Source organism: Lissotriton vulgaris, chromosome 3_1 (genome assembly GCF_964263255.1).
Source record: "Lissotriton vulgaris chromosome 3_1, aLisVul1.2, whole genome shotgun sequence".
Lineage (NCBI taxonomy): Eukaryota > Metazoa > Chordata > Amphibia > Caudata > Salamandridae > Lissotriton > Lissotriton vulgaris.
Window position 1 is genome coordinate 1,513,820,495 of NC_141689.1, and position 19,586 is coordinate 1,513,840,080.

The 19,586-nt window shown below is 47.9% G+C and overlaps 1 protein-coding gene across 4 annotated transcripts in view; it reads right to left on the bottom strand.

Annotated features, from left to right (window-relative positions):
- COPS4 (COP9 signalosome subunit 4) overlaps positions 1-19,586 on the bottom strand; it is a 260,796-nt gene that overhangs the window by 109,211 nt on the left and 131,999 nt on the right. For all 4 annotated transcript variants that reach the window (XM_086961983.1, XM_086961985.1, XM_086961984.1 and 1 more), the window contains exon 6: positions 18,696-18,846. In XM_086961983.1, coding sequence (XP_086818109.1) covers positions 18,696-18,846 — 151 coding nt within the window. The remainder of the gene's footprint in view (positions 1-18,695; positions 18,847-19,586) is intronic.

Consider the following 19,586-nt stretch of genomic DNA (forward strand, 5'->3'; position numbering starts at 1 on the left):
GTCATTTATTCAACAACACAGAATAACAATTTAAAGCAATGTTTGTAATCATTTAGAAATGAAAACGAGAAATCGAAAAATTGAAAAGGGCCCCAAGAGGGGGAGGGGGGAAGGGGGGGTGTGCTCAAAGGTTGTGTGAAAGATTATAAAGATAGTACACAGACTTAAACATACTGTACATATACACAATCAACAAGGAAATGCAAGTTATTCCAAAAAACCAAAACAGCCTACATCAATTAAGGCAAATATTGGGCAAGTGTTTCAAAAGCGGCGGGGCATTCCACGGTCACATGTACAAATCAATCGAGTACTGGAAATGTGCCGGATGTCCCAAAGTAAAGAGGTGTCGACGTTTCGACCCCTATTTGTAGGATCAATTTAGTCCTTTGCCGGGGTCTTCATCAGGACCGTTGTAGTAGGGGAAGGGACGAGGAGGGGCCGTCCTATCTGAAAAATGAAAACCCATGTCAGGGGATGAAGTATAAATTATTAAAAACCAAACAGTCTTAGTACTGTACACCAGGGAGGTGGCTTGGTTAAAAACAAAATAAAGCCATGGAGTCCGGGTCGTGGGACCTCTGGACAAGGGGACCAGAAGCTGAATATGTAATTAATCCATAAACATGCTTGTGAAATTAATTAGTCTAATACAGTACATCAGGGGCACATTAGCCATGGATTAATGGTGTCCGCTCAGAATGGGGGACCCATTAGCAGTACGTGTAGTGATACGGGGCTCAAATGAGCTCTAGATCACATGAGGGCATTGAATCCATAGGGGGGGGTCTAAATGTGTTATTTAAGTGCAAGGGCACGGTAAACAAATAAAGAAAACTATAAGCAATTACCTGAGGTGGAATAAAACACACTCTGAAAAATTCAACTGTGAGGGCTGCCTGTTTCAAACAATTATACTGCTGGGCAAGTCTAAATAAAACCATGAAGTTCACGTTAGTCAGAGTAGCCTCAGAGGGAACTGATTTGGTTAAAACTGTTCAAAAAGGGGTTACCTCAGTATATTAGGCTGCAATGTTGCAGGAAGGCTTAGGCGCTGTGCTTTATTCAATTAACTGTGAATAAAAAATATAGACACATTGATTAAGACATAGGCGCAACGCGAAAGTCTGACAAGCAGACTCCACATTCACGTATGTCCATACCTTAATGGGGTCCGTACAGTGCCTAACGGACTGGAGAGCTGGGTGCTGGGTCGGCCGATCGGCTCCGTGTGGTCACAATCGGATCCTAAAATAGTCATGAGGGGTCGTAAGTAACTCGGTATTGAATCCTCAAACAGCCAAGAGAAGCGGGACCAAAGGGTTCTCCACTTACTCAGAAATCAGGGCGCGAGGCAGCAGAGCGTCTTGCTGCAGTCGTGTCACCGTACACTGTTCACCGCTACGCGAAGCAGCTGGGCTTCTCGCGTTGAGAGACAAACTCCGCAAACCAATACGCGGAGTTTGGGGGCGGGGCTGACGGTGTGACGTGAATCGGAAACAATAGAGGAAAGACTCAGATGTGGTAGGCACCCTCAATGGCTTATGAGTAGAAAACAGCCCTTTCACAACGAATTAACATATTTAGCTCACACGTATAATTAAAGAAATCTTTCAGAGACAATGCGCTTGCGTGCAAACCTTTTGTGCGAATAAAGGTGAAATTACACATTTAGATATGGGAAGTTATCAGAGAATTAGGACTCGCGCACAGCCCATGCAAGGGAGTGAAGGCGAGCGGGCACCAAGATCATTCTTATTTGGAAGATGTCAATTCAGTAGGAGTTATTGAGGAGAAATGAGATCACATTATATAAACACTCCATGTTAACACTTGATATACTACGTACCCTTTTAGGAAAATACTCGTGCACCTGTCTCGCAGGATGGTGTAGACGAGTTACCTGCATGTATCAAATAGTTAAATAAATGGGGATAACCCATAGGGTATCTGGAAAGTATCAGTATGGCTTATATATGGCAGTGAGTTAGTTTGTCATCTCAGGGCGACCAGCTGTGCAAAGCTGCCGTCTTGTTCATTTAGGCCATTTTTGATGGAGTCCAGGAGAGACATCCATTTGCATTCTCGTACGTTTAGCACCACAGGTGTTTTATTCCACCTCAGGTAATTGCTTATAGTTTTCTTTATTTGTTTACCGTGCCCTTGCACTTAAATAACACATTTAGACCCCCCCTATGGATTCAATGCCCTCATGTGATCTAGAGCTCATTTGAGCCCCGTATCACTACACGTACTGCTAATGGGTCCCCCATTCTGAGCGGACACCATTAATCCATGGCTAATGTGCCCCTGATGTACTGTATTAGACTAATTAATTTCACAAGCATGTTTATGGATTAATTACATATTCAGCTTCTGGTCCCCTTGTCCAGAGGTCCCACGACCCAGACTCCATGGCTTTATTTTGTTTTTAACCAAGCCACCTCCCTGGTGTACAGTACTAAGACTGTTTGGTTTTTAATAATTTATACTTCATCCCCTGACATGGGTTTTCATTTTTCAGATAGGACGGCCCCTCCTCGTCCCTTCCCCTACTACAACGGTCCTGATGAAGACCCCGGCAAAGGACTAAATTGATCCTACAAATAGGGGTCGAAACGTCGACACCTCTTTACTTTGGGACATCCGGCACATTTCCAGTACTCGATTGATTTGTACATGTGACCGTGGAATGCCCCGCCACTTTTGAAACACTTGCCCAATATTTGCCTTAATTGATGTAGGCTGTTTTGTTTTTTTGGAATAACTTGCATTTCCTTGTTGATTGTGTATATGTACAGTATGTTTAAGTCTGTGTACTATCTTTATAATCTTTCACACAACCTTTGAGCACACCCCCCCTTCCCCCCTCCCCCTCTTGGGGCCCTTTTCAATTTTTCGATTTCTCGTTTTCATTTCTAAATGATTACAAACATTGCTTTAAATTGTTATTCTGTGTTGTTGAATAAATGACAACATCTTTGTCCTTTGAGTACCATCTTAGTTCTCTTTGATTTTCTATTGTTTGTGCAGAAATAATTTCCCTCCCACGGGGACCCCTCTATACATTTACTTCTTAGTGTTGCAGCTGAAGGGAGCTGCCCCTAATTTGTGCATGGCAAAGTTGGCTTGTATTTGTAATACAAACAGTATTAAATCAAAAATGTAAAAAAGAAAAAAGAAAAGGCTAGCTCTGAGATCAAAGAAAAAAAAAAGAAGGGTTACACTGGTGCAGCAGCAAAACCTAGTCGACAAGAGGATAACATTGACAATTATTCAGCCACTGTTTAAAGACAGTCAACCCTAGGGTGGGCATGGAATAGTGCAAATAGTTACACAAAGGGCAGCAGGGGAGAGGATACTAAATACTTAACAGAACAAATAAATTCGCATTGGCAAAGCCAATAGATCTATGGTTCATTTCAGCTTTGCCAGTGCACTGAAAAATGGCTACACATGCAGCCTCCGTGTGAGCATGCATTCACACACATGGACCACCATCTTTGAAGGTTTTTTATTAAAATGAAGAGCATTCAAAAAGAGCCACCTATGCTTACAAAAGCATAGACATTGCTAACCATATTAGAATGGTTTCATAGCCCTTTCAAAGATGACTACTCTTGCAAGTGTGATATTGATCATGCATGGAAATCTTGCAAGTGGTGGTGAAGGCCTGGTAGCAGAGTCTGGTAACTGAGGGGCCTCGCCAAAATATATATAAAAAAAAAAGTAAATAAATAATAAATTACAACTGAAATATTTAAACCACAATTGCCTTCAAGTCTTTTCCAGTGAAAGTGACATCCTTGTGCTTCACCTAAAATCTATTACTTGAACAGAAAGTAAAGACTGAAATGGGCTGGACCAATTATACTTTTTATACAGTAGTGAAAAGGAGGTGGTATGGAATATTGATGCAGGAAATATCGAAGCCAAACTATTGAGGACTAAAATATAAATGCAGTGAGTACATAAAATAAAGATTTACTATACTTTACTCCACATATAAGAGGTAAGCAGATAGAATAGTAAATCTAAACTTTACTCATATGTACTTGCATCATCAATATTTCGGACTGCAACATTTTGGCCATGACACACTAGTAAATCGATATTCCGTGCTAAATATTCCTCAATAGGATCACAGAAGACAAATGAGAATGGCTCAACAACTGGCCAACAGATGAAGAGGATTGTTTGTAAGCCCCTATTAATAACTACTTTACTTAAAGAACTTTAGTAACATAAAAAGGTCTTGGTTAGAGCTAAAACAAAAATGAGCAGAGCCTTGAATGAATTTACTTTCATATGCCACGCTGTAAATGGTTGTAAAAATGATAAAAACAAGAGTACCATAAGGAAAGGTTCCAGAAAGGATTAAAAAAGCACAACCCGAGGGGGCGTGACTAAGGCAGCCATCATGGCGGACGCGGCTTAACTGAGCTCCGTCCCGCCGCATCAGTTATCCACCGAAATATCCTTCTTCCCCCACACCCGAGAGCAACCCAATATTGCGTGGTGCAGCGGAGGGGAATTGAGAGCCTCGGTGCGAGTCTGGGTCCAATTGCGGGCTCGGAGGGTGCCATATCGTCCGAGTGAAGAAAGCGGCCTGCCGCGGAGAGAGACGCCGGGACCTCGAGTTTGGTGGCACCCGGAGGGGAGTGAGAGCGGTGGCGGCTTCATCGGTGCAGCTCTGGCGGCGCCGCTGGAAGTCGCGGCGGTGGATCCGGGTGTGAGTAGCGCTGCAAAGACTGGGGATTGACTGCCGGATTGATTGAAGCGGAAGCGGCGTTCTAGGGGGAAGGCTGAGCCCCAGAAGCGCCCCACACACAGCGGCCGTTCCCCCGGGCTTCGGAGGCTGCTGGCAGCAGAGACCGGAGCGGTAGGCAAAACGGATACCCCGGCGGTCGTGCCGGACCTGGGCCAACAAATGAGCCTCTAATTGCGGTGGGGCGTGGCGGGGGCGCCCTGGGCCGAGGCTCCTGGCCTGACTACTTGCTTACTTTTGAAGTGCTTTTGGGCCCCGTCGGCGCTTTGTGCTCGGTGTGCCATTCTGTGCTCTGGTGGCGGGCTCTACGACGTCGCCTCATCGGCTCTGGGGCTCAACGTTGGATCTAGTTATACAGGAGCTGAAGCCCCCTGGCAGACGGCGCGCGCACAAGACAATCGGTGATCCAACTGGGAGATACCGGGGGCGGCATTAGGAGTTGGGGCTGCGGTTGAAGCCTAGATTGCAGGCAGTCTGATATTTTGCGCCCAGTAGTCGGGCACAGTACATCTGGCAGGCCCAGGAGGACAATATCTGAAGGGAAAGGGCCCCAAGCGGTGAGGGATCGCGGCCACGAAAGGCACAGGAAGAATCCCGCCGACAACCAAACATGACCAGAGGCGGGAGCGGTGGCGGAGCCTCGAAACAGGGGACTATAGACAAATTCACAGGCCCGAGTGGGAATTCCGGGGCCTCGGGAGGCCAACTGGCCCAAGGTCCGGACAATGCGGCTCTCCTGGCTGCGATCACCCAATCCAGGGACACACTGGACGCCAAAATAGGGGCCGTTGGGGCGGATGTTACACTGCTGCGGCAGGACCTGCGGAATGCGGTGGCCCGTATCACAGACGCAGAGGCCCGGATCACTGGAGTGGAAGATGATATGGTAACCCTGAAGAAAAAAGTGGCCAATACGGAGAGCATTCAGAGGGGCCTGGCACTCCGGGCCGAGGACGCCGAAGGACGGGCTCGGCGCAATAACCTACGGTTTGTTGGCTTTCCGGAAGACTGCGAAAAGGGCAACATGGAGGCGTTTCTCACAGAGTGGTTGGAGGGCTGGCTCCCGCCGGAGTCCCTCTCCCGCTGCTTTATCATCGAACATGCCCATAGAGCGCTAACTCAGAAACCACCTGTTGGCGAACGCCCACGGCCGGTGATAGACTTCTTAACTATCATGATCGAGACACGATACTGAAACCAGCCCGATTGAAGGAGCCCCTAATGTATGATAATCAGCGGATCATGATATTCCCTGATTATACAAAACTGGTGCAACAGCAGCGGCAGTCCTTTGCATCAGCCAAAGCCCGTCTGAGAAACCTTAAAATTCAATATGCTCTGCTCTACCCGGCTCGCCTGCGAGTGGTCTTTCAGTCACGTACTCAATTCTTTAATCCTCCCGAAGAAGTGTTTGCATGGACTGACGAAACAGTGCGAGTTAGACCACATACCCCGCCGGCCAGGGACTCAGATTCATCATCCTAGACGGTGCCGCCGCGGACCCCCAGACGTTCACGAAGCAGAAGTAAATGGAGGTCTCACTCTTCGAAACGCTCTCTAGCCAAAGGAGGGAACGCAGGAGAAGCTGCAGCATCGGACGCTCCAAAGGTAGATCCGTGAGGTGTGAGGGACTCTGGATTGACCCCTCAGTGCTGCGTCCTACACCAAAACGTTGGCAAATGACAGACATTGATGGCCTGGCGACGAGGTATGCCATCAGGGGCACCACTACGGTGTTACAAACTATAGACTAATTGACATGGGATGCTGGTAGGGTGGGGAGGGATGGACTAAAAGGCGGACACGTGCCTCAAGTTAGGGGAGGCTTGATCTCCTAGGAGATCAATTGGGGTGTTTTGGGGCTGTTGGTGGGGCTCCGTTGGGATAGACGATCTCGGGTCTCCCGTTGAGGGCTGGAGACACTATTCCGTGACAGGTACTTCAATGTTGCTGAGGTGTGGGGGGAGGCCGGGGGTTTGAGGATAAGTTGATGAAATGTTTGTTGAGCGGGGAGGAATTGGGGCGAGGGGGGGGGGGGGGGGACTGAAGACTGGAGGATGAGGGAGGGGTGAGTTGTTGTGCACATGGTTGTCTCGATTGCTGCTATTGGTGCGTTCTGGCCCAGAATGCCCGTTGCTGCATACATTGCTGCGCCTACACCTCAATGGCGGTTGAAAACCTTGAGCAGAGGCCCACTGGGGCCTTGATGAAAGTGATGAGCTGGAATGTGAGGGGCATGCTCGATAAGATCAAGAGGGGAGCGGTGTTAAGGCTGGGGAAGAGACAGAAGGTGGATGTATTTCTACTTCAGGAAACACACTTGCTAGGTAACAAAGCGCTGGGCCTACAGAGATGGATTAGTTACTTACCTGTAATCCTAGTTCTCTTCCAGGGGTATACTCATTTAAGTCATAAGCACTGAATTATCTCCGCTCATGAGCGGGAACCCGGAACACAAACAATATACATATATATGTGTAAATATAACCAAAAGTACATAGTACTAACTAATTATACACATATACATGTATAATAACCATAATATGCAGCCTAACATATATACATAGGCTAATAAAGCCAAACCTTACACACGTTCTGAAGCATGAAAATATGCTATATATAAATGCAATAAACAGGCATGAGCCTAAAATGCATTTCATAACCATGAAAAACCCTTTATTTTCATCAAGTCAAGTCAAGTCAAAGAATTTATATAGCGCACTACATACCCAGAGGGTCTCAAGGCGCTAAGGGAGGGGAGGAGGGTTACTTGTCAAATATCCACGTTTTAAGTTGCTTTCTGAATGCTAGGTGGTTTTGGGTAAGGCGAAGGTGAGTGGGGAGTGAGTTCCAGGTTTTAGCAGCCAGGTATGAGAAGGATCTGCCTCCCATGGTGGTCTTGTTGATGCGAGGTACAGTGGCGAGTGCTTGGCTGGAAGAACGTAGTTGGCGGGAGGGGGTGTAGAAGGACAGTCGTGAGTTGAGGCATTCTGGTCCGATGTCGTAGAGTGATTTGTGTGCGTGGGTTAGTAGTCGGAAAGTGATCCTCTTATTGACGGGTAGCCAGTGGAGGTCTTTCAGGTGACCAGAGATGTGTTCGTTGCGCGGTATGTCTAGTATGAGCCTGGCTGAGGCGTTTTGGATTCGTTGGAGTTTCTTCTGGAGTTTAGCGGTAGTGCCTGCGTAGAGGGTGTTTCCGTAGTCCAGTCGGCTCGTGACCAGAGCACGGGTGACTGTTTTTCTGGTTTCGGTGGGGATCCAGCGAAATGTTTTTTTGAGCATGCGAAGAATGTTGAAGCAGGATGAGGATACGGCGCTGACTTGTCTGTTCATTGAGAGTGAAGAATCCAGGATAACGCCTAGGTTCCGTGCGTGGTCTGTCGGGATGGGTGCTTTTCCAAGGGCTTCCGGCCACCAAGAGTCGTCCCAAGCAGAGGGGGATGTGCCTAAGATGAGGACCTCTGTTTTATCTGAGTTCAGTTTCAGACGGCTGTGTTTCATCCATTCGGCAACTTCTTTCATTCCTTCGTGTAGGTTAGTTTTGGCGGTGCTGGGGTCATTGGTGAGAGAAAGGATCAGTTGAGTGTCATCCGCGTAAGAGATGATGTTGAGGTTGTGTTGGCGGGCGATGGCCGCGAGGGGGCTCATGTATACGTTGAAGAGGGTGGGACTGAGTGAAGATCCTTGTGGTACGCCACAGATGACTTCAGTGGCCTCGGACTTGAATGGTGGAAGGCGGACTCTCTGGGTTCTTAGAACCTGCTGTAAACAGTTATTAGCCTACAAGGCTGCATATGAAAAAATGTCTGTGTACAGAAAATCAGACTGGCACCCTGCCTTTAAGGCCCCAGAGAATCTGCACACTTTGCCTTTAAGGCCTCCAGGAGAACTCTGTTCCCATCATGCACCACAGGTGACAGTTAGGTCAGTTCTTTTGTACGGTACAGTAAACTTTAGCAGGAATCTGCACTTAAAAACTTCATAATACAAATTGAAAAGGAAAAAACCTCAATGCTACTGCTCGCCCGGGGAGGCGGGAGGGTGCTTATGACTTTAATGAGTATACCCCTGGAAGAGAACTAGGATTACAGGTAAGTAACTAATCCTTCTCTTCCAGGAGATACTCATTAATAGTCATAAGCACTGAATAGAGTAGCAAGCTCATACCCACCAGAAGCGGGCGAACAGATAAATGCATAGCTACACTTTCAAACCATAGTATTTAGCTAGACTTAGCAAACAAATTTCTGAGGGATGCTTGTCCCACTTGTGCATCAAACTGCGCATCTGAATCTAGACAGTAATGGCGTGTAAACGTATGCACTGAACGCCAAGTAGCTGCTTTACATATCTCTGACATAGCCACATTCCTAAGGAGAGCTGTGGTAGAAGCTTTCCCCCTCGTAGAATGCGCCCTAGGTCTACCTGCTAAAGACTTGTGGGCTAGCTGATAAGCCAGTAGGATACATGACACTATCCATCTAGAAATGGATCTCTTGGACGTTGCCAAACCAGTATTTGTAGGACCATAGTTCACAAAAAGACGGTCCGTGTGCCTCAAAGACTTTGTTTTATCTAAGTAAAACTTCAAAACCCTTTTCAGATCTAATGAATGTAGAGCCCGTTCAGCCGGACTCGAAGGGTTTGGGAAGAAAGTAAGCAATGTTATGGTTTGATTAATATGAAAATCCGACACCACCTTAGGCAGGAAAGCAGGATGAGTTCTGAGTACCACTCTGTTTCCATGAAAAATAGTGTACGGTTCATTGCAACACAGAGCCTGGATTTCGCTCACCCTACGAGCAGAAGTGATGGCCACCAGGAACGCTCTTTCCAAGATAAGTGCTGTAAAGACGCTTTATGTATGGGCTCAAAAGGGGGACCCATTAACTTAGTCAACACCACATTAAGCTCCCAAGGTGGAGAAGGAGACCTGACTGGAGGATACACCTTTCTTAACCCTTCCAGAAAATCCTCCACCACAGGCATCCGAAAGAAAGAGGTCTGTTTTGGCGATTTTCTATAAGCAGTTATTGCAGCAAGATGGACCTTGATGGAACTAAACTGCAAACCAGATTCAGCAAGGTAAAGTAGATAAGGCAAGATCACCTGTTCTTGACCATGAATAGGGTCAAGACCCTTACTCTAACACCAAAGGTAAAAGCGTTTCCACTTAAATCCGTAGGATTGTCTTGTAGAAGGTCGCTTTGCCTCCTTAAGGATGTTCATACACTCCGGATTCAGCTGTAAGTGCTCGTACTGGATGACTTCAGGAGCCATGCTGCCGAGCGCAGGGAGGGCAGATTGGGATGAAACACTCGTCCCTCCTGTTTGGACAGAAGATCCGGGCGACACGGCAATCTCCTGTGTGGCATTAATGACAACTGGAGGAGATCTGGGAACCACCACTGGCGTGGCCATTCTGGGCAAATCAGAATCATTCTGGAGTTGGTCTTGTACAACTGATTGATCACTGCTGGTATCAACGGTGTCGGTGGAAAGGCGTACAGCAAGTTTTGACACCAATCTATCAAAAGGGCATTCCCTTGAGACCCTTTCTGGTAGAACCTGGACGCGAAGACGGGGCATTTTGCGTTTGCCGCGTCTGAGACAGATCGATGTCTGGTGTTCCCCAAGCCTGGAAAATGCCGTGCGCGACGTCTTCGTTGAGAACCCAGTCGTGCGCTTCGATGAAGTCTCTGCTGAGGTCGTCCGCCTCTGAGTTGAGACTCCCTGGTAGGTGAATCGCTGTTATGGACAGGTCTCGTGCAAGTAGCCTATGCCAGATGGTCTGGGCTTCTATGGACAGAGTCCTGGATCTGGTACCCCCCTGCTTGTTTAAGTAATACATTGTAGTTGTATTGTCTGTTTGCACCAGGAGGGACCGAGTCTGTAGAGATGGAGCCAGGGACTTGAGAGCAAGATGGACCGCTCTGAGTTCGAGTAGATTGATGTGATATCCTTTCTCGAAGTCTGACCATAGCCCTTGTACCTGCAGAGGGCCCATATGCGCCTCCCAGCCTTGGAGAGAGGCATCTGTGAGCAGAGTCTGCGTTGGTGGGTCCTGATGAAAAGGAACTCCCTTCATCAGGTGTGCCTTCTTCATCCACCACCGGATGGAATCTCTTGCAGACTGTTGGAGATGGATTCGATCCTCCCAGCATTCCGTCCTCTCTTTCCACTGATCTTCCAGACACTGCTGTAGAGGACGCATATGCAGACGTGCGTTTGGCACGATGAAGATGCACAATGCCATGGACCCCAGGAGAGAGGACACTTGCCGAACTGACGGACGTGCAGACTGAAGAAGAAGAAAACACTTCCCCTTGATGGATGACCACCTCTCCTCTGAAGGACACATGCTTTCTTCTTACATGTCCAGTTGGGCACCCAGGTAGTGGTTCTTCTGGGTGGGGTTCATGATGGACTTCTTGTAATTGACTTGAAGACCCAACTTGCACATGAGTTGGAGACATATCGATAGATGTTCTTCCAGTAGCGATGGGGATGAACTCTTCAGAAGCCAGTCGTCCAAGTACGGATATATGAAAATACGTCTCTTTCGAAGACAAGCCGCAACTACCGCCATACATTTTGAAAATGTGCTGGGAGCTGATCTCAGGCCGAAAGGGAGCACTGCGTACTGATAATGATGAGCAGCTACTTGAAACCTGAGAAACTTGCGATGTTTTCTGGATACCGGAATATGAAAATAAGGATCTTTCAGATCGATGGAGCACATCCAATCCCCCTGGTGCAACTGAGGGAGATCTGATGAAGAGCCAACATTCGAAACCTCTCCTTTCGAATGAATTTGTTCAACCGTCTCAAATCCAGAATGGGTCTTAACTCCGTAGCTGGACCTTTTTTCTTTACGAGAAAAAAATCGAGAGTACAGGCCTGGACATCTCTGCTGAAATGGTACCGGTTCTATGGCCTTCTTCTTCAGAAGGATGTTCGCTTCCTGTTGTAAACGCTTTATATTCCACTGTAACCTCGTTAGAAGATGCATGACAGGGGGTGGCTTCTTGAATCTCAAAAGGTACCCGCTTTGAATGATACCCAGTACCCATCTGTCCTTTGTGATCTGTTTCCACTCGTCCAGACAACACACAATACTTCCTCCAACCGGAGTGGCACACGGTAGCGGAGGAAGCCTCCGTTCATTGTTTTGGAGGCTGCTTGGTAGCAGATGACTGCTGCCTATTTCCATTGCCTCTGCCTCGTCCAGGTCGTCGCTGTTGGAATTGCGACCTCTGTTGATTCTGGCCTTCGTTTTGCGAAGACCAATTCGTCTGTTGGTTCCTCTACTAGAAAGATCTCTTATCAAAGGGACGAAAATTGCCCCGACGTTTAAATTCTTTCTTCTTTTCAAGACCTACGGCCTTAAGAGTGTCCAACTCCACTTTCATTTTAGCCATCTCGTCGTCAGCGTGAGATCCAAACGGAGTCGAACCATTAAACGGTAAATTTACCATTTTCCTCTGGGCCTCAGGCTTTAGCCCAGCAAGGCGAAGCCAAGCTGAACGCCTAGCACAAACACCGTGTGCATAACCATGAGCTGACAGATCCGCTGCATCAGCAGCCGCGCTAATGCTCTGGTTAGCCACCAATCCTCCTTCTTCCACAATTTCCATGAAGTCCTTCTGATCCTCCTTAGGGAGTTTATCTGCAAAACGAGCCACCGAGTCCCAGAGCAGACGATCATAGCGGCCCAATAAGGCTGCCGCGCTGGCCACTCTCATAACCGACCCGAGGTGTTGCACATTCTTCGCCCAAGGAATCCATACTTTTACTATCCTTTTCAGGTGGAGCAGAAGAGGTAGATGCTGCAGAATGCGCTTTTCTGACTGCCGCCACAAGAAGTGAGTCTGGAGGTGGGTCAGAAGGCAAAAATATTGGATCTTCTTCTGGAGCCTTGTACTTCTTTGTAATCCTAGAAGGACCTGAACCCACCGTGGCCGGAGTTAAGAATGTTCTCATTGCTGGTTCTATCAAACCGGGCACTAACGGCAGAAGAGGCCTGCCAGTAGTCTTGTGATGCAGGGTTTCAAAGATAACTGACGTTGCCACTTGGGGAACTGCCATCTTGATGTTGAACTTATTCGCCCCACGACATAACACATCATTAAATGTGCTCAAATCATCCACAGGACACTCTGGAAGGCGGAGTAGATGATATAATGGGAGAATAGTCTCTATATGAAGATCTTAAAGAAGACGAAGACGACGTAGAAGGTGGTGAAGGGGTTCTACGCCGCCTCTGAGGAGTTGCCGATCGCTGCCTCCTACGCTCCCTTGAACGTGATCTCTCTCTCACAAGGGATTTCGAGCGTGATCTTCTATGCAGCTCCGTTTGAGGGACCGGAGCCCTCTTCCCCATTAGTCCCACATCTGGATGCATCTTCCAATGTCTAAGAATTTCTAGCCAGCTCGGTGACATGTTAATAGGTTGCTCTGTACGCTCAGGTGAAGCCTTAAGTGAAACCTGCACAATATGCAGTCCTGCTGAAGACTTGGAGGCTCTGGAGACTACACTGTGCTCAGAGACCAATGAGCCAGATGGAGTCCGTTGTCTGGGTACCAATTGTCTGTCATCTCACAACTGCCCTGAGGTTGAGCCAGAATGAGCCACCACAGAAGAGTCCTGGTGCACTGTCTCTTGACCCACCACAGACCTGTCGTCTTGCTGATCCTGCGGTGAAGACGCCACAAAAGGTTGTGGACTTATTTCTGACCTCGACAAAGTCCTAAGTGAGGTCCGAGAGGCTGGTCTTGATAGTCTCGAAGCCGACCTGTATTGAGGTGGGGGAGACCTAGACACTCCATGCTTTGAGCCCGAAGCAAGCTTTGACGTCGACCTACGTCGCGATGGAGACCTTGATCTTCTCCTTTTAGGTCTCAACGTCGAATCCTTAGACATCGTTCTTCCTCTCGACGTCGACCTTTTCTTCGATGACGACGTACGTCTCTCTCTCTACCTCTGTCTTTCCTTCAACGTCGATCGATGACTCCCTCTCGCGTCGCACCCTTTGACGTCGACACTCGATCCTTCGACGTCGGACGCCTCTCTTCTCTCGATCTCATACGATCCTTCGACGTCGAACGTTGAGCCCCCGAGGTCGTCCTTACTGCAATCGACACCAGATGTCTCGACGTCGAAAAAGATTTCGGCGGCGACTGTAGACACGCTGAACCTTGCCTCACCGGCGAAGTCCTCGACGTCGATGGAGCTCTTTTCGACGGCGACAATGCTGACGGCGATCTGGATCTCGACGTAGAGCGCACCTTTGTTGACGGCGACGCTCCCTGGAGTCGATGTTTTTTAGTTCTACCTTCTGGAGAAGCTGTTCTTCGACGTTTGGGTTAAGAAGATGGCTTAGCAGAGAAGCTCTTGGAACTCTTCTCACCACGGTTTTCTCTCTCCAAAAGGCCCAGCAACCTCATTTTCTCCCTTTCTCTTAAAGTCCTGCTAGAAAGGTTGAGGCAGTGATACCACTCTTCCACCTTATGAGAAGCTGGAAGACAAACCACAGAAACAGAGTGTGGATCAGTTTTTGACATCTTCTTCCCACAGGAGGGACAATTGTAAAATAAAGGTGGCATTCTGACTAAAAAACACCAACAGTCTAGTCAGAAAAAGATATTAAGCCACCACCAAAGTAATATATTGTCAAAAAAGACAAGAAAAAACAACTTCTGACAGAAAAAACTACAAATGAGCAGACCTCAAGTTCCAGGTTCCTCACAGGACAAGCCAGAAAAAAGAACTGACCTGTCACCTGTGGTGCATGATGGGAACAGAGTTCTCCTGGAGGCCTTAAAGGCAAAGTGTGCAGATTCTCTGGGGCCTTAAAGGCAGGGTGCCAGTCTGATTTTCTGTACACTGACATTTTTTCATATGCAGCCTTGTAGGCTAATAACTGTTTACAGCAGGTTCTTTGATGAAAATAAAGGGTTTTTCATGGTTATGAAATGCATTTTAGGCTCATGCCGGTTTATTGCATTTATATATAGCATATTTTCATGCTTCAGAACGTGTGTAAGGTTTGGCTTTATTAGCCTATGTACATATGTTAGGCTGCATATTATGGTTATTATACCTGTATATGTGTATAATTAGTTAGTACTATGTACTTATTGTTATATTTACACATATATATGTATATTGTTTATGTGTTCCAGGTTCCCGCTCATGAGCGGAGATAATTCAGTGCTTATGACTATTAATGAGTATCCCCTGGAAGAGAAATGGCTATGATCAGGTCTATCATGTGGGATTTGTAAGGGGCTCTCGGGGAGTAGCGATCTTGATGCACCGTAGATTGTCCTACACTCACATGAAGCAGTGGATCGACCCACAAGGTAGATATGTGTTTATACAAGGAACGATGGGCACTGAGACACTGATCATTGTAAGAGTCTATGACCCGCCCCCGCTCCAATGGGCATTGATAGAGAAATAGTTTGCTGTGTGGGCTGAAATTCCGGAGGGACTGGCAGTAATCGGAGGGGATTGGAATGAGGTCATGCACAGCGGACTGGATAGGTGCCGGCCGGGGGGTGACCCTATTGCAGATACTTCCACTAAGCTGAGTGGTATGGTGCGGGGCATTGGCTGGGTAGACACTTGGCAATACCTTCATACACACAAACGAGAATACTCCTATGTTTCGGCGGTCCATCACTCGTTTTCGAGACTGGACTACGTCTTTGTCCCTGCTGCTGCGACTGGGAGAGTTGCCTCAGCGTCCATCCTGCCGCGGGGTCTCTCAGACCATTCTCTGGTCATGGTTGACATTATCTTAGACAAGAAGCGACAGCCATTTCGGTTCCGCCTCTCTGCCTGGAACTTGCAGCGAGAGGCCTATCAGCAGCACATGGGGCGGCTATTGCTCACTTCTGGGAAGAAAACTTGGGCACAGTAGCGGACGCGAGATCGGCTTGGGAGGCCCTGAAACCCACATTGCGTGGAGTTGACATAGCCTGGTGTGCGGCAGCGCGCCGAAAGCGGAAGGAGGAGATAGTGAAGGCCGCTGCAACAGTAGAACAATTGGAGACTCAGTGCAGGGCTGCGAGTCGTCGGGAGGAAGTGGGGCAGCTGCTTTTGGCACAGCAATCATATGCATCCCTGCTACTAGATGAGGCTCGGCAAATCTGGTTAGCTACCAGAAGTAGAATATACCAATGGGGCGACAAATCCTGTACAATGCTCCACAGGCTCTGTCAGAACACGCCTCAAGCGTATGCAGTGCCAGGCCTTAAAGACGACACCGGGGCCTCAATTTCAGATCCGAAGGAGTTGGCAGATAGCTTTGCCCACTACCTCGCAGCCCAATACGCTCCGCAAGACTCCCACCCGGCTCTGGACATAGACAAATTTGTGGCCGATCTTCCGTCCCGTGCACTCCCAGACGACGTGCGGGAACACCTAGAGAGCCCACTATCGGCGGAGGAACTAGGTACAGCCTTAGGAGAGCTTAACACCAGCAAGGCCCCCTGGCCAAATGGGTTCCCGAGTGAATTTTTCAAACAATATCATCTCCAGCTTGGGCCTCACTATAGGACTGCCTTAGAAGCGACGAGAGAGGATGGCCTCCTGCCGGCAGACTGGAGACATGTCGAGATTGTAGTATTCTGCAAACCTGGACGGCCCCCCTGACCGCCACGAGTCCTATCGTACGATTTCCCTTTTAAATATTGAGGCCAAGATCTTGGCCAAGGCCCTTGCGAATCGGCTGCTTCCGTATATTACAGACCTGGTCCACCCGGACCAGGCCGGCTTTATGCCCCACAGAGCGACGAGGCACAACATTAGACGCGCGCACGTGGCAATAGAAGCGATGGTTAAAACAGGAGATCAAGCGGCGCTACTACTGGCAGATATTGATAAGGCCTTTGACCCCGAGTTGGACCCATCTATTTGCGCTTCTTCCACGGTTAAATCTTGGGCCGCACTTTGTCGTATATTCGGCTGCTGTACACCGACCTGAAATCCACAGTGAGAGTGGCGGGGGAGACATCGATGACCTTCCCAATAGGCGGGGCACCAGACAGGGATGCCCCCTCTCGCCGTACCTGTTCGCCCTGGCTATGGAGCCGTTAGCTGCATGGGTTCGGATAGATGCACAGATGAGGGGCTCTGAATGGGAAATGAGACCATCAGATAGGTCGAGAGTGGCCTTGCGTACATGTTTTTTGTCTACTTATTGTGGGGGATTAGAGACATCGGACATATTGTCCTACTATCAGGCGGCACATCTCGTGGTCTTAAATGATTGGTGGTATGGGGACAGGGGAGATCCGGCCTTTGCCCTTGAGAGGTATCTGATGGACCCGAACACACTACACACTATCTTGTAGTCGACACGGTTAAAAAAGGGGCTGCCAAGCGCCACGCAGATGGTTTTCAACTCTGGCGACAAGCACTGCGTCGCATGGGATGGAGGGGGAGGCTGACAAGGGAAACCCCACTTTGGCATTATGGGCAGCTGCCAGCGTTGGCATCGTTGCAGGGCTTCGGAGGATGGGACTAGATAGGAATCTCTGCACTGGGACACGTCATGAAGGGCACGACACTGAAGTCTTTTCACGAACTTAGCGAAGAATTCAGTATGCCCCGCACACAGTTCTTTAGATATTTACAGTTCAGGCATGCCCTCGCGCCCAAGCTAGAAGGACTAGATACCCTGCCAGTATTCAGCCCGATAGAGGCAAAGGTGTTCATGGGACACCTGGGGGAAAAGAAAATATCCCGTATATACCAGACACTAGTTACACATTGCTCTTCTGATCTGCAGTCCCTACGAGATCGATGGGTGAATGATGTAGGGGAACTGGAGGAGGAAGACTGGCTGAAGCCCTTGAATCCCCCAGGGGGGGGCGGCCATTGCTGTCCGCTTAAGCCTGATACAGTTTAACTACTTACACTGCACCTACTATACCAGAGAGAGATTGTGGAAGGCGGGCCTGATTGAGTCCCCAGCATGCTTGAGATGCAGTGGCGAGATAGCTGACCTCATGCATACAGTGTGGGGATGTAGTGGCCTGCTGAGGTTTTAGGCTGGAGTATGGAATTGTCTGTCGGAGGTGCTGGGAAGGGACCTCCCCCGTACTCCGAAGTTGGGGCTGCTGCACATCCTGGAAGGGGTGGGAGGCAATATCCATAAAAGACACTTGCTTCTGCTGGGCCTCACAGTGGCGAAAAGGGACACTGCACAGGCCTGGAAGGACCCCAGGGCTCCCACAGTGGTTGGATGGAAAAAAGGACTTGACTTTTGCATGGGGTTGGAACGACCAGTGTTCGAGGCTAGAGGCTGTCCCCGGAAACACTACAAAATATGGAAAAGGTGGGCTGATTACAGGGGCCTGTGGCTTGAGCCCCCAGCACCAGCCGGGGCCGTGGAGTAGCAGTTGTGATGGGCATATGGAGGCCATGATGTATACACTGATTTGTATATAACTATTCTATATGGTATCGGAGAGACATTGTGCACAGGGGGGGGGGGGGGGGGGGGGGGGGACATGGGGGTGGGTGGGGGAAAGGGGTGGGGGTTGGAGGGGAGTTAATTTTCTTGACAAATGCTTCGCTGATTTTTTATGTAATGTACTTGCTACAGCCTCACCGGGGTTCGGAGCGCTGTGTCTTACGTGCGATTCATTAATAAAAAGAGATAAAAAAAAAAAAAAAAAAAAGCACAACACGAACATGCCTGCTAATGAGAACTTAAAAAAGGAGTGAACAAATGAGTAAAAATCACAAACGCAGAACAAAACAAATTTGACTTGAAATATTTGAGCTGCTTTTCTCTTCAACATAACTTATGTTCTAAATTTCACACATTCTAAAATTCCCCTACCAAAAAAATTTCAATTTGCTTTTGTAGTTTTGATCCCTTCGAACAAATGCATAATGTTATTTGGTTACCTGCTGATGCAAGTATGGTGCAGTGCAATGCATGCTTCAAAGCTTCCAGCCTTTCTGTTTCGTGGACTATGCTTTTATATGATAGTTCATTATATCGTTGGGCAGCTTCAATGAACTTCCTTCTGTAATCGAGAACTCGAGCATAGCAAACCTGAGGAGAAAAGGCACTATTACAAAAAGGCAGTGGTAAAAGGTGCATAGTGATGAACATTTCATTATTTTTAGCCAGTTTCAGCAGTCTGTGCATTACAGCACGGCACAGATTACTTCTCCACATTACCGACCAAGAGAATTTTTAAGCACGGAAGAAATGTGGTCACTATTGCCTAGATCTTTAACAATCCACAGGTGTGCATGAGCCAGGTCCTGTCAACCATGTACACTCTGTACATCTTTCACATAGCTATAAATGAAATTGGCACTTAGGCAGTCCTGAGGCAAAAGCAAGAAAGTTTGCAAGTGTTCAACACAAAAAAAAAACAATTACACAAGATACAACTGAGGTAATATCCCCACCCTTTGGTTGACCTATTCACATGCTCAGCTACTGGGAGATAAGTTACTAAGTCCAAGATAATTATATAGTAGTGACTTTGAACCCTAACATGACTATAATATTTATAATGGTAACATGTGAGGCTTACTTAATAATGTATGTTATCACATAGGTGCAACCTGATAATCGTGTATAGGATTTGCGCTGGATACATTGGTGTTATGTTAAATAACACTGTGAATGTTTGGAAACAATCAAAATAAATAAAAAAGACCCTAACAAAAAAAGACATAACATGGTCAGTGTTAGGCATAAACAGAGAAGGGTGTGAAGAGAATAGACAACCATGCACGAGTTGAGAGAAAAAGCTAATTCTTGAAAACCTCAAACATTGG